Consider the following 23,607-nt stretch of genomic DNA (forward strand, 5'->3'; position numbering starts at 1 on the left):
TCCTATATAAATTATAAAACTTTAACAAAACAAGAGGAAGACAAATAAGGTAGAATAGTGTGCCCGAGTGTACCCTCAAGCAAGAGAACTCTAACGCAAGGCAGTGGAAGACCATGGTACAGAGGCTATGGCACTACACAAGACTAAAGAGCAATGGTTTGATTTTGGAGTGTCCTTCTCCTAGAAGAGCTGCTTACCATAGCTAAAGAGTCTCTTCTACCCTTACCAAGAGGAAAGTGATCAGGGAACAATTACAGTGCAGTAGTTAACCCCTTGGGTGAAGAAGAATTGTTTGGTAATCTCAGTGTTGTCAGGTGTATGAGGACAGAGAAAAAAAACCTGTAAAGAATAGGCCAGATTATTAGGTGTATGTGTAGGCAAAGGGAAAATGAGCCGTAACCGGAGAGAAGGATCCAATGTAGTACTGTATGGCCAGTCAAAGGACGCCATAACTTTCTAGCGGTAGTATTTCAATGGATGGTTGGTGCCCTGGCCAACATACTTCATATAATACAATGATGTTGCTCTCGATACATACTGTATAGCTCTATCATGCTACATAATTTCATACACAAATTACAATTCATTATAAACAAATACACACTACCCTACACTTATTGCATATACTAAGCAACTTAATACTGCCTACGGTAACATCATGTCCCACAAGACAGTCGTTAGCCACATTCAAGATCACATCCATCTTCGATGGCCGTAGAGATCAGTGGACAGGCTGGTAGAGTATGTTCGCCAAATCATCCATGAATCCCTCAAATACTTCTCGGCCAATAACTATAAAGTTCTGTTATACTGTCTTAGAGGTCAAGCATGTAGGCTCATCAGAAATAAAATATGGCCTGAGGGATCTTATGAATGAAAAATTTTTAATTTCATTGAAAAATCCGAGTATTCTGAACCTGAAAGGCACTTATTGCGTAACAAACTCTCGGCATAACTTCTCCCATTGAAGATGGAGCTGATCTTAGACGTTTCCTAATGGAATTAAGTAATGCTGAAGAACAATATGAACAAATACGTAATGTACCACTGTCGGTGGGCCTGTTAGAATATGCCCTTATAGGTAAATTGAATCCCCCATTCCTTGTAGGAACTAAAGAACGGTATGTTTGGCCATACTCATATGAAGGAGGTAGCTAAATTATCAACTGACCCTAATAATTCAAGGTTTTCTCTAACCCTACTACAGATCACCCCAATAATTAAGGACCTCATGGCAGACACCCAAGCATCTCTCTACATAATGCTAATAAATCCACAATCCTTAAAAAGAACGGTTAGTACCCTAAACCTAAAAGTTGTCCCTGTTTAAGCTCCAATCATGGTGAGCATTGCAATGACCCCTAGACAAACTCCGGAGTCCCCAAGAGCTCCAGCCTGTAAGGTACTACTCGTGGCAAATGCGTTTTCTATAGCCATACTGACCATGTATAAGTAAATGCCCCATTATCTTGATCTAACCTTTTGAATAAAGAAACCAAGACAGTTGCACTGTTGCAACAAAGGCTTCTCCTTGCAGCATACCACGAGAGTCACACAGATGTTACATGCTTGAGTTGTGGACAACTTTATAAATTGCCTGTGTCTAAATGTTCTGTCAGTAACCCACCAGTTTAATCCCTTTGTTTCAGTTCCACCAATCGTTCAATCTTCCTTTTATAATCCCGCATTGTCAGCATCCAGTCAATCCTATCCCTCTTATCATCACTGTTTCAGCAGGTTGTCCTGAAGACAGCGAATATCCAGTTCCATAGATGACTTGTCCCCCATATGGTAATACAATGCTGTTAAAAATGATAATAATTTGATGCGTCACAAACTAATCTAACTGGTAGATCCATTTCATAATGTACTATAAATGTTGGTGATGTTATTTCTTGGTTGATTCTTTCAAAAGATTCCTGACAATATCTTCTCCAATTCCACAGGTTATACAATGGATGTGCAATTGTAGAAAAATTTTGAATGAAAATCCCATAAAATGTTACTAAACCTAAAAATGATTGCAATTCCTTAACATTATCTGGTAATTTTCTCCTTAGTCCTGTGAATACCTTTGCCATTAATTACAAAACCCAAGTATTCAAATGAATCAACTTCTAAAATACAATTGATCTTATTTACTCTAATATCATGTTCCTACAACCTCTTCAGAACTGTCCATAATATTTTCCTATGTTCTCTTTTATCTTTGCCAGAGACTAAGCTATCATCTATGAAAATTAATGCTCCTGGCATTCCTGAAAAAATCTCATCCATAGTTTGTTGCCATATAGCTGGATTGCTTGCTACTCCATAAGACAATCTCTTTGGCCTATGCAAACCTAAGGCTGTATTTACTGTACATAGTTCTTGGGGATTTTCATCCTTTCTAATATCCAACTTATAAAATACAGTACATTCTGACATAGCTGCAAACTTGTCTTTCGGATTTGGCAGTGGATGTTGAGCTACCTGAAGCTGTGGATTCAACGTTACCTTGTAATCTCCACATAACTTAACTTGACCATTTTCCTTCACAATAGGAACTAATGGTGTAGCCCAATCTGAGTATGTAACCTTTTCCCATGAACCTCCACTTTCTAACCTTTTGGTTTCTGTTTCAAGTGCACTTTTCAATGCCTATGGTACTGGTGTTGGAGCAAAAAATCTAGGAGTACTATCGGATTTCAAAACTAGAATTGCTTTTGTGTTCTTTACTGTACTGACTTTGTCTACAAATACGTCTAGAAACTCTGATAGAAGGTGTACCTGTAACCTTCAAAATACTAGGCCAATCTAATTTTGAATACTATAAGCAATCCAAACAGCGTGAAGTTTGTCCTTTACCTTTAAGTACGGTTAATGGCATTCTATCTAACTTATGATCTTTATACTGTACTTCTACATTCGAAGCACTAATTACCTGAATATAAAAACCATTATAACATTTAAAAACTTTATTTGTACTTTTTAATAACAAATTAGGAATGGTTGTAGCTGTTTTCTCAGACATAATTGATACATCAGCTGCTGTGTCAACTTGCATTATAATTGGTTTACCATTTATGATCACTTCTACCAATATATGTTTCTTTGCATCTTTTTTGACGGAATTTATGCAAAACGCAAAATTAGTTTCTGACCTAACCTGATTATCATGAATATTTTCCGCATTCTTCTCTTGACCTTAGTATCACCTGCTGCATTTATTTTCTATGCGTACATTTTAGGGAGTTACAGACATTTTCAAAATGACCCATCTTTCTACAGTTCATGCATATCTGTCCCATTGGAGGGCATTTCCTTGCTTCGTATGCAAAATGATCAGTTTTACCACACCTATAGCATTTTGGTTTTTCCTATTGTTTCTGCATATATGTCTGATTCTGATATTTGTAAACATTAGTTTGGCAATTTCCTATGAATAAGCTTTGACGTATTCTTTCTCTGATCCTCATTGTCTTTCAACTTTGAGCCTATCTAACTAATTTTAGAATATTCCATTCTATTGCTTGTAGAATTACCTATCGTATTACTTTGCCTATTTGATGTTTCTAAAGCTCTGCCTATAATCGAAACCTTCTCTATCGTTCAATCTTTCTCTTGCACTAATTTTTTTTCTTAGTTTTTGTGATGTGCAATGGGCAATAACTTGATCTATGATAACATTTTCTAACTCTAGAAATTCACATGAAACAGCTAAATTCCTAAGTCTAGTCATAAAAGCATCTAAACTTTCATTTTCTTTTTGATATACCTGTGCTATAAATTGATACCTTTCAAAAAATTCATTCACCTGAGGAGCAAAATATGTGGTAAGAGCCTTAATAGCAGTTTCATTTGTGTTATCGGTAGGTGGTAATGTCTTAAACACTTCCCGAACCTCTTTACCGGCTGTGTGCAGTAATAATGCCTTCTTCTGTGCATATTTATACTACTAATGCTTCTAAATATATTTTAAATTCCTCATACCACTGTTGCCATCGTGTTGCAACAGAATTTGGTTCAGCAACAATGTGGAATGTCTCAGGAGGTTCAATATCCAAAGGCATTTTGACTTCTTACCTGAATTAAGGTTAGGCAAATAAAATCTACAAAATCAGCTTGTAACTTCCTAAACAAAGTTAATTTTAACCTAGATTCTATGTAGTTTTTTTCACTTTATGTTTTATGCAACCAACTTTAGTTGTTCGAGTCAGACTTACGGTAAATATTTAACAACTACTGCCTACTGATAACAAATTTTAATCGCCCTTCACTTGGTATTAACATACATGAATTAGATGTATTTGATGTTGGTTATTTTCTTGACATCGAACTTGTTTTTAGCCTATGGTAGTGGCATTCCTTTAGTGGGCTTCTTTCCTTCTGCATGGGGTTGTAATCATCTAGATGGCTCTTCTTCTGCTGCTGCGTCCTCTGCATGGGTTCCCTCATGACTATCGCCAATTAATGTATATACTACATCATATTTACTATGTCAGCTCATTCACCTGTAATGTACAAGACACTGGTTGAGACTAAATCTTTAATCCCATTCTAAGGTCGCCGAATCTTTTCCGTGGGATTCAATGAAAAATTCTGTATTATTAAAATACATTCATTTTTATACGGCTTGCATTACTACTCAGCTCTCTATGGCCTGTGACTCTCGAGTGAGAATATCTACGTAAACAAACTCTTGTATAAAAATACAAAATAACAAAAGGGTATCACTCTTAAAAGACTGGATCCTACTGCAATACAAAACTAAGAAGAATACCATCCTATCTTTGAGATGATTAAATCCTTCATAACATACGTTACTACATTTATAACTACGTTCAAACATGTTTTATCTATGCAATACTGTGCAACACTATTCTTAATAAACATAGCGCATACGGCATTACAGTAAAAATATATAACAGTAGCCACTGAACAATTACAGTGCAATAGTTAACCTCTTGAGCGAAAAAGAATTTTTTGGGAATCTCAGTTCTGTCAGGTGTAATAGGACAGAGGAGAATGTGGAAAGAATAGTCCAGACTATTCAGTATATGTGTCGGCAAAGAAAAAAAAAAGCCATAACCAGAGAGAAGGATCCAATGTAGTACTGTCTGGCCAGTCAAAGGACGCCATAACTCTCTAGCAGTAGTACCTCAAGGGGTGGCTGGTGCCCTGGCTAACCTACTACCTAAAGACAAGTTTTAGCTTTGAGTATTTCAACACCAATTTAAGAGTTTTTGCTGATGCAAAAGATGATGAAGAAAGTGTAACTACAGGAATTTCATCATAAAATGGGACATCTTATATGTCTGTACGATAAAGGAACTGGCTTTATCTTTATCCATTCCCTCGCATAGGAGAAGCCTAGTGATTGTTCAATTTCATCCAGATAAAAGTAACCAAGAGAAGACCAAAAATAACACACACCTATTTGTTTTACGAAAGAATCCATATGCTAAATCAACAAGTTACTAAAACCTTACGTTTGTTCCATTTCTAGGTGACTACTGCTACCCTCCTCTTGTAGAAGCAGCTGGAAGGTGCCTCTATATTAGTCAAGAAGCTCTGAGCTGGCAAGACGCCCGTAATTACTGTCATTCATTGCAAGTGCAAACAACGACGGCAGATCTCATCACCTTTCAGTCTTGCAATGATTTCACTATCCTTGCTGGTTATCTAGGATTCAATGGTTAATATATTGTACAGTATATTGAAATAAGAAATGTTGAGAATATGTATTTATACTAACTACCTAACGTATAGAAATTTTTTTCTTGAAAGACAACAGTATCAAGTCAATTCATGCTACATGACAAATTGAGTCTCTTGTATATTTGAAGAATTACTACAAAACAGTATTGTTGAAGTGTTTCAAATATTACCTTGAACAGTAACATGCCTATTCTTTTTACTAATGCTATTTCAGTACTCACAATAACCTTTTGCATGAATGCATAGGCAAACTATAGCATGGGGTTATGACATTTTGTCAAAAATTCCCCGTCCGGAGAAAAGCTCCGGGCAATCAACAGAAGAAAGAAGTAATACCAATTATGTCTCTAACTGGCTTTATCAAATCAGTAATTTGTCTCACTTTACACTTAGTAAATAAAATGTTATTCATGTAAAATTCAAGCTTCAAAATTACTAAGTTACCTCGTCAATAAGCACATCTAATTCAAGACGTGCCTGTACTTGGTACTTGTGACTAAAAGAGAAAAAAAATTCTCACACAGTTCCATCGGATACTTCTTACTGGGTGGGAGCTCACACTGAATTCACTAGTAATAACTGGCGGTGGTTAAATGGAGAACCTTTATCTACTGGTGTACCCTTCTGGGATCATCGTCAAGGACATGACAAAGGAGAAGACTGTGCAGCAATGGAGAGTGGTTCCTATTTTAGACTTGCTGATCATGACTGCTTAGAACCAAGGTACGGATACAAAAAATGGCGTCCATATTTGATCATGTAGCCTCCTCTATAAGGACACATAGTTTCATAAGGAAGAACGTCTGAAATTTTATTTAATTTATCAAATTTCTTATAAGTCAAAATTATAGTTTATCATTAAGGTGAATAGGACTAGATTTTGAATGGAAAATAATGGGCTTATTTTCTACATAATTTTACAATGTTATATAACCAACAGGTTGTTTATATGTGCATCTCCTCTTATCCCTGCCTACAAATCTGAAATTGAAGTTAAGGATTTCTTATGTCCAGATGAAACATTACAGGTGAGAAAAATTTTTTTGTTTTGACTTCACAATTTTTTTTTTTTTTTTTTTTTTGCAATGATTGAGCTACACGTTTAATGTCCTTTGTTACAATCTCCAATGCTGTACAGACATCCCTTGATTGTGGTCAGGAAGTTCGTATGATTGGCCTTGATTTCCGTACTGCCTTTGACCGTGTCAATCACGAGGTACTTGTTTTCAAACTCAAACAGTTGGGAGTGGGTGAGTCATTTCTTAGCATTATTATTGAATTTTTAAGTAATAGATCTCAAAGAGTTGTTGTTGATGGGTACCATTGTAAGTATAGGAATGTGATGTCTGGTGTCCCACAGGGTAGTGTTATAGGCCCATGGCTTTTCATACTATATACACATGACACGTGATTTGGCCTAGAAAACAAGCTGGTTGCATATGCAGATGATGCTACTCTCTTTGCATCAATTCCATATCCCGAATGTAGATCTGGGGATGCTGAATCCCTTAATAGAGATCTAGCTAAAATTGTGAATGGTGCAAATTATGGGGTATAAAGTTAAATCCTAGCAAAAATCAAAGTATGATTGTCAGTAGGTCAAGGGCAGTGGCTCCTCAATATCCGGATTTCAGCATTGATAAGGTTTCTTTAATTTTGTATGACTTTTAAAATTTTAGGTGTGATTCTCGACAGCATATTTAATTTTGAGAAACACATTAGGTCTGTGTCTTTTTTAATTGGACAAAAAAGTGGCTTATTGAGAAAGTCTTTTAAGATTTTCGGTGATAAATCTATTCTGAAGTGTTTTAATTCTTTCATTCAACCTTGTTTCGAGTATTGTTCTCCTGTCTGGTCTTCAGCTGCTGATTCTCATCGTAATTTGTTGGACAAAAACTTACGGTCTATTAAATTTCTTCTTCCTGATCTAGATATTAATCTCTGGTACCGTCGTTCAATTAGTTCATTGTGCATCCTGCAGAAGATCTTTTATAATACTGACCATCCATTACATTCTGATCTTCCTGTACAATTCCATCCTGTTCATAAGACTAGGCATGCAGTTAACTCGAATAATCAGGTCTTCTTCATCATGAGGCTCAATACTACACAGTACTCTAAAAGTTTTATTCCAGTTGTGACCAATTGTGGAATTATCTTCCTAATCAGGTAGTTGAATCAGTAGAACTTCAAAAGTTCAAACTAGCTGCAAATGTTTTTAGGTTGAACAGGCTGTCATAAGTCTTTTTATAGTTTATATATAACATATCTGTTTTGATGTTGTTACTGTTTTTGAAATATTTTGTTGCTAATTTTTTCTCATATCGTTTATTTATTTTCTTATTTCATTTCCTTACAGGGCTATTTTTCCCTGTTGGAGCCCTTGGACTTAAAGCATCTTGCTTTTCCAACTAGGGTTGTAGCTTGCCTAGTAATAATAATAATAATAATAATAATAATAATAATAATAATAATAATAATAATAATAATAATAATAATAATAATACCAAATAGTGGTTACACCATGATCCTGAATACAATGATATAATCAGGCAGATTAGCTTTACTGAACTACTAAATATAGTCTGCTTTACCTATATTCGTAAAATCTTCCCAACATCTAAAACGATAATAAAACCAATCTCGTTACATTTAAGTGGATCTGGCTTACCTTGACCTCTTACCAACGAGATTGATGTTAGATTAATCCATCGTAAAATATATATATATATATATATATATATATATATATATATATATATATATATATATATATTTATATATATATATATATATGTATATATACACACACACACACACACGAGGGTAAGTCAATAAGTATCCGCACTTTTATTCTAATTGTTTGTGATTAGGCTATATGGCTCTGTGTGCTATGCCGGGATATAGATGGCTCCGGCCTCCTCATTTGTGGTTGGTTTCATCGTACTCGTAGTTTCGTACTCGCACGGTCGCACACTTCAGTGCGCTCCACGCTGAGAAGTAAGTAGGAACGCTCCAATCTCCATGTGCACCGAAGAAGATGAAAACTCGGTAATCTGTTTTTTGTGGTCTGAAGGTGTACCAGTTGCTGAAATCCACAGAAGACTTTCTGTACAATATGGGGGCAATGTTTTGCCACGACGTAGGTCCAGTTCAAGCAAAGGATCAAATTCTGGTCATCAACCATAGGGTCACAATATTGTCGGAAGGCGTTCTTTCGTTGCATGACTACGCCTGTCCACATACCGCCGCCCACACAATTATCCCTGTTCAAGAACTTCATTTCAAGGTGTTAGAACATCCTGGATGCAGTCCTGATCTCGCCCCGTCTGATTATCATCTGTTTGGTCCACTTAAAGATGCTTTAAGAGGACGTCGTTTCGCCACAATCAGCAGGTGAAGGAAGCGGTGCATGCCTTGCTCAATACTCAACAGAAAACGTTTTTTTCTGAGGCTATCAGAAAGCTAGTGAAACGATGGACCAAGTACATTGAAAAGCAGGGTGACTATGTTGAAAAATTATGTCATTGTAGATTTTGTTTTGCTGTTATATCAAATAAAAAAAAAATGGAATGCGGATACACCTTTAGGCCACAAAAAACGGATTACAGTTTTGTTCTTTGGTGCAAATGGAGAGTGGTACACCAATTCTCACTTCTCAACAGCGCAGAGTGCATTGAAGTACACTGAGCCTGAAAGCCTGGATTTCTGAAACGAACCACAAGGGAGGAGGGCGGAGCCATCTACAATACGGCATAGCACACAAAGCCATACAGCCTTTTCACTAACAATTAGAATAAAAGTGCGGATACTTATTGAGTTACTCTCTTAAATGTATATATATATATATATATATATATATATATATATATATATATATATATATATATATATATATATATATATATATACATATATATTTCTATTTGAACACGATGTTGTGTTGATATTTATCCATATTGACTCATTAGGGGTAATTTGAAAGAATTACTACCAATTGTGTCACGTGGTGGCCCGGGAAATTGGGTAAAACTCGCTGGTAAGAGACTGATGTCTCGCCAGGTAAATCCTCGGACAGCTGGTAGCGTCAGGTTCCAATTTCTTTTATGGTCTCTCGTGACATGGTTGGTTTCGACCTGGCCTTTCATTAGAAGGGGCTAGCGTTCGATCCCAAGTATGAGGTAGAAATTTATTTCTATTTGAACACGATGTTGTGTTGATATTTATCCATATTGACTCATTAGGGGTAATTTGAATGAATTACTACCAATTGTGTCACGTGGTGGGCCGGGAAATTGGGTAAAACTCGCTGGTAAGAGACTGATGTCTCGCCAGGTAAATCCTCGGACAGCTGGTAGCGTCAGGTTCCAATTTCTTTTATGATCTCTCGTGACATGGTTGGTTTCGACCTGGCCTTTCATTAGAAGGGGCTAGCGTTCGATCCCAAGTATGAGGTAGAAATTTATTTCTATTTGAACACGATGTTGTGTTGATATTTATCCATATTGACTCATTAGGGGTAATTTGAATGAATTACTACCAATTGTGTCACGTGGTGGGCCGGGAAATTGGGTAAAACTCGCTGGTAAGAGACTGATGTCTCGCCAGGTAAATCCTCGGACAGCTGGTAGCGTCAGGTTCCAATTTCTTTTATGGTCTCTCGTGACATGGTTGGTTTCGACCTGGCCTTTCATTAGAAGGGGCTAGCGTTCGATCCCAAGTATGAGGTAGAAATTTATTTCTATTTGAACACGATGTTGTGTTGATATTTATCCATATTGACTCATTAGGGGTAATTTGAATGAATTACTACCAATTGTGTCACGTGGTGGGCCAGGAAATTGGGTAAAACTCGCTGGTAAGAGACTGATGTCTCGCCAGGTAAATCCTCGGACAGCTGGTAGCGTCAGGTTCCAATTTCTTTTATGGTCTCTCGTGACATGGTTGGTTTCGACCTGGCCTTTCATTAGAAGGGGCTAGCGTTCGATCCCAAGTATGAGGTAGAAATTTATTTCTATTTGAACACGATGTTGTGTTGATATTTATCCATATTGACTCATTAGGGGTAATTTGAATGAATTACTACCAATTGTGTCACGTGGTGGGCTGGGAAATTGGGTAAAACTCGCTGGTAAGAGACTGATGTCTCGCCAGGTAAATCCTCGGACAGCTGGTAGCGTCAGGTTCCAATTTCTTTTATGGTCTCTCGTGACATGGTTGGTTTCGACCTGGCCTTTCATTAGAAGGGGCTAGCGTTCGATCCCAAGTATGAGGTAAAAATTTATTTCTATTTGAACACGATGTTGTGTTGATATTTATCCATATATATATATATATATATATATATATATATATATATATATATATATAAAGTATTCGCTGGTTCGTCAGTTCGATAACCTTAAAATTAAAAAGAAATTCTTTATTCTTAAAGGTGGGGGAATCTTATATTTGTAGAGAATTCAGAATCTATATCTTAAAATCTATCGAACAGAAACAATCGTATTCATGCCCCAATATAGGGATCTTGGATATAACTATTTGAAGATGATCACAATTTTATTCTTTCTTGGAAGACTTTTTACCAAGTTTATGGAAAATAGGAGTATTGTATTTTCTCTGAAAAGAAAAGGTGTCATTCTTTGCACCGATACGCGTTTTCTCTTGAGAGGAGACTGGAAGGGCTATTTGCAGAAAAATCTATTACTGATTGGTTACTGTTGCAAATTGAAAATCTATAATAGCTACTATTTGATTCATCCAGTGTGTATGACAGATGTCATCCATGAAAAATATATCTCTCCCAAATTTTAGTATTTTTACGCAAACAGTAAAAGTCTTCAACTAGGTCACTGAGGATCTATTTAGACATGTTTACTTCAAGAATAGACGAGTAGGATAATCAACGTTTGTGTAATTCATAAGAGGAAAAATCTTTAAAAGATGCTGAAAAATTAAACTTTATTTCTAAATTCCAGTGGATCCAGTGAAGAGATTTTTAAAATCTAATACTCTCTACAGATAGGTACCGGCTGTTACTACTTCAGTACTTATCACAGTAATTGGAACGCTGCCGAAGAGCGCTGCCGATCCAAATTCCATCACCACCAGGGACAGCTTTTTTCTCCGGCTTCTTGCGATGAATTTGTTCACATAGCACATCATTTGGAAGTAACAGGTAGGAATAAACTAATTAAATGATAACCTCAAGGCCTTTTTTCTACTCTGATACACGGCCTTTCACCTTTGAAACCATTTCCTGGGATCTCTCGCGATGTGTTATAATCCGCCGAATCTTCGTCTTTCACTCATTTCATTCTTTTTATCTCTAAAATTTCCAGTGTAACCGTCAACTCAAAAATTCAACAACTGATTAAAAAAACCTATATTTTGTTAACTGATACTGAAATCCTTTTTATCTTATCATAGCTTTGTGACACGAATTCCCATCAGTATACATCTAGATTCGACAGATGTATTAATGCATCTACTACAATTCTACAAAATTACTATTTGTTACATTAAGATAATAAAAAAATTGGGTTACACGCAGATTAAACACTTATGAAATACTATTTAGCGTTTACCTTTATGAAAGAAAAGGCAAGACTGTCAGAGTTAATGGCATAGATATTACCTATCAATTAAGCAAAGGAATACTGTATATATATATATATATATATATATATATATATATATATATATATATATATATATATGTATATATATATATATATATATATATATATATATTCAAATAAACCATATATATATTTTTGCTCAATTAATGTCTGGATTCTCTTAACGACCTCGGGATCAAAGCCCCCGGAGAAATCACATAAAGACAAGAACTTGTGACCAGCCGGGAATCGATCCCTTGTCCGGCAAACTTAGTGGTTTAGACACTGTCTCTACAAGTTTGCCGGACCAGGGATCGATTCCCGGCTGGTCACAAGCTCTTGTCTTTGTATGATTTCGCCTGGGGTTTTGATCCCGAGGTCGTTAAGAGAATCCAGACATTAATGTAGCAAAAATATATATGGCTTATTTGAATATGAAAAAAAACACGTCTAAATGTGCAGAAATTTATCATATATATATATATATATATATATATATATATATATATATATATACTGTATATAAACATATATGTATATATACTGTATATAAACATATATGTATATATATATATATATATATATATATATATATATATATATATATATATATATACATATATGTTTATATACAGTATATATTATATATACTGTATATAAACATATATATATATATATATATATATATATATATATATGTATGTATGTATATGTGTGTGTATATATATATGTATATATATATGTGTATATATATATATATATATATATATATATATATATATATATATATATATATATATATACTGTATATATGAATATGTGTAAGTTTTAACTGATGCTTCAAGGTGGCAAATGACACCTTAAACTCATTACCGTAACGTCAATTCAAGTCGAATATACTAAAGGCAAAACCTTCTTCTCTCAATTTGTTGGATGCTAATATCCAGGTTTCTAGAAATAGTTCCCATATAATATGAAATGAATATAAATGACCCACTATATGGTTTGAATTGCATATCTAAAATCTTGGAACATGAAATAAAATATTCTTTTATTTTCTGTTACCTCAGACTTCTATCTGGTTTGAGTCCACTGTCTCATTCATATCCCTTCATGAACCCTGGGCTTGCTACCGATACCCAACATTGCCATGTGGTGATCTCATATGATTTTTTTTTCTTTTATCTTTATCCCAAGTGATTTAAAATAAAGCTATTAGGCGTTTTAGATTAACGACTAACCTTTGCATGAAGAGCTAAAGCTGGAAGCATATTCTGTCATTCAACGATGTAAAATTTAACCGTTAAGAGGTTATTTCACCAAGAAATCTTCCCGAACGACTGAGCTGCGATCACAGAGCATCGCTTCGTAGCCGCAGGTCGCACGAAGTCAAGAGCTGCGATCACAGAGCATCGCTTCGTAGCCGCAGGTCGCACGAAGTCAAGAGCTGCGATCACAGAGCATCGCTTCGTAGCCGCAGGTCGCACGAAGTCAAGAGCTGCGATCACAGAGCATCGCTTCGTAGCCGCAGGTCGCACGAAGTCAACGGTTGACGAAGGGCCAGTCATGCTTTGGTCTCCCGTGGTTGCACAGGAATGGTCTCCGCCAAAAAAAAAAAAAAAAAAAAAAAAAAAAAATATGGAAGCTCGGTATTTTTAACATGTCAAAAAAACCGAGTCTGGGCGCAGGGATTTTTGCCTGAGACCATGGGAAAACCAGAGTTCTAATCATAGTCTTTCTTGTATGGTCGCGTGCGATTTTTCCCGATCGTACTCTATGAAATGATTGCTTTATGCTTTGATGCTTGATAGCGCCATGGTCCACTGCTTCAACTTCCCTAACATTTCTTGATTAATACTAATTTGTATGAATTTGTATTTTATTATTTGTTATTTCATCAGCATTTTTTTATGTACCTTAAATGTACAATGCCCATGTTGGCCATCATTTTATATATATATATATATATATATATATATATATATATATATATATATATATATATCGCTTTTCATTACTTAGTAGTTTGTTACTCACTTTCATGATTTGTATCTTATTGATACGTGTTCATAGTTAATAATAATGATAATAATAATAATAATAATAATAATAATAATAATAATAATAATAATAATAATAATAATAATAATAATCGGTAGAAGATCCTCTTTCAAGCAAGCTTCATTATAAATAATGGCTGCTTCAGTGGTATTTATATTGCAATTGAGCTTCTCAATGGCTAAAATTTTCTTTCCTACATCAGTACTGCTTACCAACAATAGCTGTGCTATGTTGGACGTCAGTAGAGGGAAGCAAAATGCATAGAGTAAGTTTTATAACTTTACTATAAAAATAAAAGGTCATGATAGGTATTTAAGATCGGCTACTATACATTACGAAAGGGTGCCAGGATGTTCCTCTCATCTTCAGGCAAAGTCTGGATGGATGTAAGCATTTATACCGCTCCAAATGGTTTGTCAAGTCTGGCGTTGGTCAGAGTCCATACTGGGTCTGGGATGGACTGCTCTCCCAGTAGCTGAGACGCTTGCTAGGAAGGGGTTTGTCTCATTCAGGCTGCTTCTCCACTCACGGCTGTCTAAGCTGAGAGAATTCTGAGTATGAGTTGGTCTAGGCGGGACTCCCAGTGGGGAGCACTGATTGGCTAGAGTGCTGCCTGACCAGGTCAGAGTCGGGCATCAGGCAAGCTGTGCTGCCGCTCTGATTCCAGATCAGGAGAGTCCCAGGTTACTTGACTGGCTGAGGCATTCGACAGGCGAGTCTCAGTTACATACAAGCTGCTGGGCTGCTGATTGTTGTCATCCTTGTTGGTGTTAGCAAGTCATTGGACGGTATTCCTACAGTAGGAGGGGAGAAGGAACATCTCTTAAGTCTTACTTACTTTACTATGATGGCTGCTTTTCCGGTCCTATACAGCAGGGGAACCCCACTCTCTACAGGACCTCCACTGTTGTTTTACCTTGTTCGTTCAGAGTATTTAACGTTTCATATCGTGTATTGTTCATTTACTGTTAAATCGTCACTGTTATATGACTGTTGAATTAAGAAAGTCTTCAGTTTCCTCTTGAAAGCCTTAATGTCTTCAATCATTCGTGGGAGCTTATTATATAGTCTCAGGGCCGCACATTCAAAGGCTCTGGAGCCTAAAGTAGACAAGTATCTAGGTTCTGACAGTTTGAAGCCATCTGTATCTATTCTCGTGTCGACACGATTTGTTGGCTGCACAATATGTAGCAATTCTCTTAAGTATTTTGGACGACCGGTTCTGATAACTTGGTGGGTTATTGTACATATTCTAATTTCAATTCTCTCTTTAATTGACAGCCAGTGTAAATCGATTAGTATAGGGGGGATCCTTTCTCTAGGTGGGACACCTTTTATCAGTCTTGCTCCTCTGTTTATTATGTATTGTAATTTCTTACGTTGCACTTTTGGTATATTGTAATAGATAGAGTTGCAGTAGTCAATCCTGTTAATAACACAGTCTATCACAAGTTTCTTTACAGAATTTTCGTCCAGGTACTTCTTTATAAACGCAAAATTCTTAGATGATAACCAACAGTTTTTATTACATTATTTTTTGGGCATTTAGGGACAGGTTACAGTCAAGAAATACACCTAGATCTCGAACTTTACTAGATATCGGCACTGAGTCATTATTTATGTTCATTTGAATATCACCTAAGTTTCTCACGCTATTTCTCTTAATCACCACCATGAATTCAGTTTTGTTCTTATTTAATTTTAGTTGTTTAAATGTCATCCATTCTCTAACACTATCAAGGATTCGGTTTAAAGTTTCAGTAGTGTCATATATATCATTTATGGAGAAGTAAAATTGTGTGTCATCCGCAAATAGTTAGAACTTTACGCCGTGCCTTTGCAGTATTTTCGATAGACCAATAGTATAGATGCAGAATCTTCAACGTCGATGGACCGTAGATCATTTAGTAGCAGTTCATACACAACTGTATCAAATGCAAAACTGAGATCGAGCAATATTGAAATATCACATTTATTTTCATCCATCATTTCCAGCATATCATTTACAAGAGAGCAGATGGCTGTCTCAGTAGAGTATAGTTTTCTGTAAACAGATTGGGTGTCAGGCAAAGCTTCTATTACTTCTAAGTGACTGACCAGTTGTTCAAGAATTTCATATTCAAGCACTTTTGAAACAAAGGATAGATTCGAAATAGGTCTATATGGGCTTAATTCCTGTTAGTCCAGTGCATTTTTTCAGAACTGGTGTTACTATAGCCATTTTCTCAGATTTAGGAAACTTACATTCATCAATGCTTGCATTTGCTATTCTCATTATTATTTCGGCTAGACTAGGAATGTCTCTCTCTCCAATAACTTCAGATATTGGCATAGGATCGATCACGCAGTTTGTTTTCTTTGCTCTCTTGATAATTCTGGTGATGTCTTGTGTTATGTTTGTAAATCGTATTAATTTTGTCTGTGTGCCTGGTGCATCATTAATCTGATGTTGAGTATTTACAAATGATCTGGTTATGTTTTCAATTTTGTTTTTAAAGAATATTAGAAAATTATTTGCTAGTTCCTGGTCACTCTATCCATTAGGTAGCTTCTTTTCTTTTACATTTCTCATTATACCATTCAGGAGACGATATAACTTATTTATGTCTGTTGCTGCTTCGAGGATCATTCTCTTATAGTATTTACTTTTTTTCTTCTTAGTAGGTAGTTATATTGACATGCAGCAGTTTTGTATTCTACCCAAGTACTTTCAGTTTTTAACCTATTCCACTTTCTTTCATTACGTCTTTTTTCCGCTTTTTCACCAGTCTCTCCATCAAACCAAGGATATTGGTCTTTTACATCGGTGGGCACATGGTATCATATTCACTTTTACTCACTTTACTATAAGTGGTCGTGAGACAGTTGACACACTTAGCTCCCAACAGACATTGGTCATCATGATCACAGGGAATGTTGATAGCATCATTTATTTTCTTTGAAACTTCTCCAATAAATACGGTAAGAGAAAAATTTGATTTATGTCTAAAGTTTATTTTCTTTACTAATACTGTACATGTGTCTGTAGAGGTAGACTAAACGTAATAAGTTTGTTTACCGGGGATATAATATATTTCTCTTCAACTTTTATACCAGATAAAATATTATTCATGTCATCGCTTAAAACTAAATCCAACGTATGCCCAGTTAAAGTAGTTGTACAGTCGACATTACTCACTAGACTATGACTCCAATAACTCACTAAATGCCAAAGCGTCAGGAATTGATGCATCATTCATCCAAAAATTGAAGTCTCCACAGATAACTAATTCGTTTTTCTCCATGATAATCATCTCAATGAGAGCACCGAATTCTTCAAATGAGATACTAGTGTTTATTCTCAAAGGTTTGTAGATTGTTACAACGGATATTTTCCTGGTTTTTTGGCGTAAAGTTTATTTCTATATATCCAAAGCTTGTTACACTAGTTCTATTCATCATTTTGAGATTTGAGTAACTTTTATGAATAAAGAGTCCGACACCCCACCAGATCTACCTTCTCTCGGTATGTGAAAGAGGGTGTGTGTGTGGGGGGGGGGGGGGGGGTGGGAGGCGTCATTTCAGTAGTATATCCAAATATTTCTCGTTTATCAATTCTCGAGTTTGAATAGTCTTATTACCTACAGATTGTATATTTACATAGCCACAGTTTATGACATCCTTAGTAACCATGATCAGTATTTTCTGCTAGTCTTTACAATTCCAAGTCATAAGCTTTGCAGTCTCTAGAATTTACTATGTGGTCACTTGGTTTGTTTAACTTTGTGCAGTTTATACACTTTGACACTTGTGAATCACACTCCTTGGTGGGATGTTTTCCTGAACATTTCCCACAGACTTTATCATCATTCTTAAACTTGCAATATTTTTCAAGATGTCCATACCTCTGAGAGTGGTAGCAGGTGATCACGTGGTACCTATCACGTATGTTATAAATACTCCATCGTAACGAAACTTTGTCCTCATTATCATGAATTGCCCTCCGAACTTCAGGATCACATTTCAGCACATAGAGGGTGGTCCACCCGAGGCATTTTTCTTCAGGACTACTCTTATCTTCTCTTCTATATTTTGGATTTGGTCCAGGCAGCAATTTATTTGAATCAAAGCATTTACTGCATCATCTTCATCATTGTATACATTGCATATCATTATTTTTGGTTTGTTTTCCGATTTTTCTCGTTTCAGTGTCAGCCCCCAATGTCTGAATTTTGTTTGCCTCCTCTTCTCTGATCATTTTGTTTGCAAAGTTTACAACAACATTTCCATTCGTAGTTGACCTAGTGTTAAGTATAGGAATGTCTTTAATTGCTTGTTCAACCTCGCATTTTCTTTCAGTAATTTTTGTTGTTGTATTAGTTAATTTAATTATCAACAGATTTTTTTCCTTAACTTTGTTAGCAAATATCGTTTTTTCCGGTTTTGGGTCTATTAATGTTTGAAGTGTTGTTTTAATTGATTTCATATTCATGGCAAGAATGTCAACTTTCTCTGAGATCGGTAGTCTAGGTGGAATTTGCTGCGTGTGCGCTAAGGTCTGCAAGTTTGTTTCCCAAGTCATCTACAGTATTTCGTGTCTTGTTCATTCAGGGTTAATTCTCTCATGTTCACATCTTTTAATTTTGATATTAATAAATTGGCTTGTCTGGCTTCACGTACGCATTGTAGGCATAACCTATCTAGGTTATTCCGTTTATTATCAGTGATGCCTATCACTATATGCACACATTTATGGTAGAGCCTATTACATTCAGATCCTATCCATTTTCTTTCCGGTCTCCCTCCGTGGTTTCACATATGAGGCAGAAATAGTTAGGAACAGACATAGTGTACTGTTTCTTATCACTTAGGTTTCTCCATATGATTTACTAATATCTTTTCGATGATATTCTAAGCAAGAAACAGAAAGCTAAAACACAACTCAGGGCGAATGTTTAACGGAGCTCCGCGCAACACGCCCACTCTCTAGCAAGACCTGTTTTCATATTAAGATTCGGCTTATCTTGCTGGGTGAGCAGGGCATCCAGAATCCTGATCCCTCTGCTGCCCGAGGCACAGCTGATGATCTTGGTATTCTTGATTATATTGTCATTTAGGACGTTCTTGTTGTGCACAAGGAGTTTGTGCATATCAGTGGCACCCTGGTGAATGTAGCTGGACAATCTTTAGGATAGTTTTATCATCATTATTCCAATATAACGGCACTGGGCACTGGTAAGAATAAATGAGTCTGGATTTCAAGAAGTCCTTCATGGGAGGCGCCAGGTTATTCTTCATGAGGAGGGATCTTGTTCTTCATTGTCTTCTCTTCTTGTTGGTATTGACGGTGCATAATACCTTTGTAGAAAAAGCTGACTCAGGAAGTCATGTTCCTGCTGCTTGGTTTGGTTTCGTACAAGTTGTGCATAGCACGTTTGACCACTCAATTGACCTACCTGTTGGAGTATCCATTATTCACAAAGACCTAGTAATCCTATCCAGGTCGTTGTGGGTTTCCATCCAGAAAGAACAATGGGGAGAGCCTAACAAACGTAACCTCTGATGGTGGAGGTCTTGTACTTAGTGTGACATTTGCTGTCACCATTCGAGCAGTCCGAGGCTTTCGGGTTTTGTATAGACTTTAGTATCTAAACAATTCTCAGCAGTCGAGACCAGGATATCCAGGAAGGGAACACGACCTTTGACATGATGCTCTAACTTGAATCTAAGGAAACTGCATTTTTCAAAGATTGTACCTAGTTCATCAATGCATTGAAAGGAGGAGGCTTTCAGAAAGGCTTTGCTAATATCGGGGATGTATATTTCTGGTCAATCTATACGTGCAAAAACTTGCCCCTTGTTGACGTTTATGAAAAAGTTAACGAAAAGGACGCCAATGGTGGACCCCATAACCAACCACAACGTTTGTTGGGAGCTATGTGCGTTAACTGTCTTACGACCACTAATAATAAAGAACGCCGACACTCAGGGAAATGTTTCATCAGATTCATATAGTGTTCACATGACAAAACAGATAAAAGGTTGCTTTCTTACTACTTCAATGAAATGGGCAGAGCCTTCTCTAACCTTAGCGAATCAAAGACAGTAAAGGGCAGACTTTGTTAGCTGAAGCATTAACATGTTACAAATCGAGTTACCATATTTCATTCTGTGTTATAATTTGACATCTTGAAAATCAACTACAAATGCTGAATACGAAAACACACGCACGCATATATATATATATATATATATATATATATATATATATATATATATATATATATATATATATATATATATATATATATATATATATATATATATATATATATATGTATATATATATATATATATATATATATATATATATATAATATATATACATATATATATACATATGTATATATATACATATATATATATATATATATATATATATATATATATATATATATATATATATATATATATATATATGTGTGTGTGTGTGTGTGTGTATGTGTGTGTATTATGAGAGAGAGAGAGATTATAAGTGGAACCAAGTTGTTATCATTAAGAAACTTACATGAAGAGAATACACCAAACCAATACATAGGTAAGTAAATGAATAAGTAAAGTATAAAAATATACTTGGCTCGTGCCTCACCGCAGCTGAGGCGAACACGAACTCCCTAGACGCCCTCCTAGCTTTGACGAAGCTGTAAAGGTCCTTCGTCACTGTGGCTAGATGTGTCTTAGCCACTACCATAAACATTTCATGGACTTGGGGGTCACTTGCCATTGTCTCCAGAGTCGTTTGCAGAGACATTGAGGCAGCAAGTCTTTCTTTTGTCTCAAGCTCCCTGCGCAAAAGAAAGTCAGACAGCTTCGGGAGGTTTTCACGGAACTGACGTCCGTTATTATCGGCCTCCATCTTCCCGACTGAGAAGGTAAGATGGACGTCCTTCCAGTCTTTCTGGTCCATGGGTAAGGCCAAGGATAGGGGTTTACACTCCTCCAAGGAGGGGCATGGCTTACCCGCCTCGACCGCTTTCAGCACGGCCGTAAACCCTTTCTGCATAAAGGGGAAGGCTCTAGAAGGAGAGGACACAAAGGAAGGGTGCTTCTTACTCAAAGCGGGTACCTTTAAGTTTGTGAAGCCCCTCTCTTTCATCGAGCTTGACATCAAGGCTTGAGCCTTAGCATGGTCAAAAACTATGACCTCCTTCGGCTCCGTTTCTTCCTTTGAGGCTGGTTCCTTCCTTAGGCGGACATAGCAGTCCGGGTACGACTCCTTGCTGGGCCAGAATTCCACCTCCTTAAGGGGAACTGAGCCCAATTTCTCCGAGATGACGATCTTTCCCGTCGTCATAGGCATGTGCTCGGCATACCTCCAAGGGTTGGCATCCGAGCATAAAGGAAGGTCCTTCATGCTGAGCTTCTTCTGGGGCCCATGTGGTGCTGCAAGTCTTCGCATCTCTAACTTCATTGCAGCAGCCTTCTCATTATTTTCCTTCTGCATCTGTTGGATCATCCCAACGATGGAAGAAAGGGTCTTTCCCAGATCCTCTGGGAGAGAGGACGATGTTGAGGGAACAGGTTCAGGGGCCTGAACCGGGGTAGCCGACTCCTCGTCGAATTCTTCCTCTTCATTATCTGGAGCCTGGGTCAGCTCCTCTTCCTGGTCTTCTGTCTTTTTCCGTGCACTCGGACACCTCCGACATCCTATCATCCAGTTGGATGTCTTGCAGGGCGTCCGTGACTTCAGCATCCACCGGAATCTGAACCAACGGCATCTCTGCTTGAGGCTGGGGAATCACTGCATCCGCTGATGCCTTGGGGAAAAGGTAAGCCCTCATCTTCTCGCTTGGAAGATAGGGACCAGAAGTGTTCTTCTGAAAGCCCCTTACCCAGGTACGAAGCTTCTCCCTTGCTGCGTCCCTTGACTCCGCCGTCCTAGGGGAGTCAAATGCCTCGGTAATCAGGTTTGTGCATATGGTACATACCTGCGGGTCCCAATACCGGAGATCACCATTGGAGACTGCGCATGCTGCGTGCCTCCTACACAAGTCATGTCCGCAGAAGTTCTTGCTGCGGACGTTGCAGAATACACTTCCACACTTCGGATGGTCCTCCTGTAAAGAGAAGAAAATTCCATGTGTATCAAGTGAACCACATATCACTGGATATACATAGCTTAAAGTAACTAAGCTAGGAAGGAAAGAAGGAAAGACACACACTTGTATTTCCTGCCCAGTCAATTGCTGTAACCTCCCAGATAATAAAATTATATGGTTATTCTATACTAGAGTGACCAATAAGGAATTTCCAGAGGAAAATAGGTGTAGCTCACACCAAAATAAGTAATTTTAAAATACTAGATAGTAGAAAAGAAAGAACTCACTTTCTTTATCTGTATGGTTTCACCAAAGGGCTGTACAAGACAACACAAGAGTGTTGGAAAAACTTAGTGTTGTAAATATTCTATACTATAGTTTTCTCCATGCAGTATATCCTATACTGAAAAATACTGGCTACAGTATATAAGATAATGTGCCGGCCGGCACATTCCTTAACTTAGTTCCAAAGTATACTACTTTTAGACTATTAGGTGGAAGAACGCTGGCTCGAATACGTGACTGCCGGCGGCAACTAAACAAGATAGCACCCGGCTGCCGGCCGCCAATCGTAGCGGTCGGCAAAACTTTGGTGTGTTTCTATTGCCGGCCGGCAGACCCTGCCGGCCGGCAGACCCTGCCGGCCGGCAACTAAACAATGATAGCACCCGGCTGCCGGCCGCTAATCGTAGTGGCCGGCAGAACTATGGTGTGTTACTATAGCCGGCCGGCAAGGGTATACTACCAATGCCAGCCGGCAGCAAAAAGAACCAGAGGAATTCTAACTGCCCGGCTGCCAGCCACTCAGGGCGGCAGCCGGGCTAGGGTACAAACACTAGAAGAGAAACAGGATGGATGCCGGGATAAGAGACGGTACTGCCTCATAGCCCGGCAACCAGAAAGAGTGCACATAAGGAAGGGGAGAATATAGATTCAGGCTTCCGTGTCCAATGCCATCTGGCTCTACAGACAAACATGGATGAGAGACCAAGGGAGGTCTGGGGAGCACTCAAAAGAAGAAGGCCTTTGCCGGCCGGCACGCACTGCCGGCCGGCACGCACTGCCGGCCGGCAAGGGACTGAGTCAACTCCACATCCTAACCTATGCTAGGTACAGATGTAGAATGACGGACAGAGATGTAATGGCTA

General features: G+C 37.4%; 1 protein-coding gene across 1 annotated transcript in view; it reads left to right on the forward strand.

The window, feature by feature from the left end:
* Positions 1 to 708: 708 nt before the first annotated feature.
* Positions 709 to 23,607, forward strand: part of LOC137618507 (uncharacterized) — a 45,981-nt gene continuing 23,082 nt past the window's right edge. Inside the window, exons 1-7 of the mRNA XM_068348668.1 lie at positions 709 to 736; positions 971 to 1,081; positions 1,332 to 1,397; positions 5,489 to 5,677; positions 6,225 to 6,423; positions 6,641 to 6,728; positions 11,722 to 11,878. Of these exons, the coding sequence (XP_068204769.1) occupies positions 709 to 736; positions 971 to 1,081; positions 1,332 to 1,397; positions 5,489 to 5,677; positions 6,225 to 6,423; positions 6,641 to 6,728; positions 11,722 to 11,878 (838 nt within the window). The remainder of the gene's footprint in view (positions 737 to 970; positions 1,082 to 1,331; positions 1,398 to 5,488; positions 5,678 to 6,224; positions 6,424 to 6,640; positions 6,729 to 11,721; positions 11,879 to 23,607) is intronic.

Source organism: Palaemon carinicauda, chromosome 2 (genome assembly GCF_036898095.1).
Source record: "Palaemon carinicauda isolate YSFRI2023 chromosome 2, ASM3689809v2, whole genome shotgun sequence".
Classification (NCBI taxonomy): domain Eukaryota; kingdom Metazoa; phylum Arthropoda; class Malacostraca; order Decapoda; family Palaemonidae; genus Palaemon; species Palaemon carinicauda.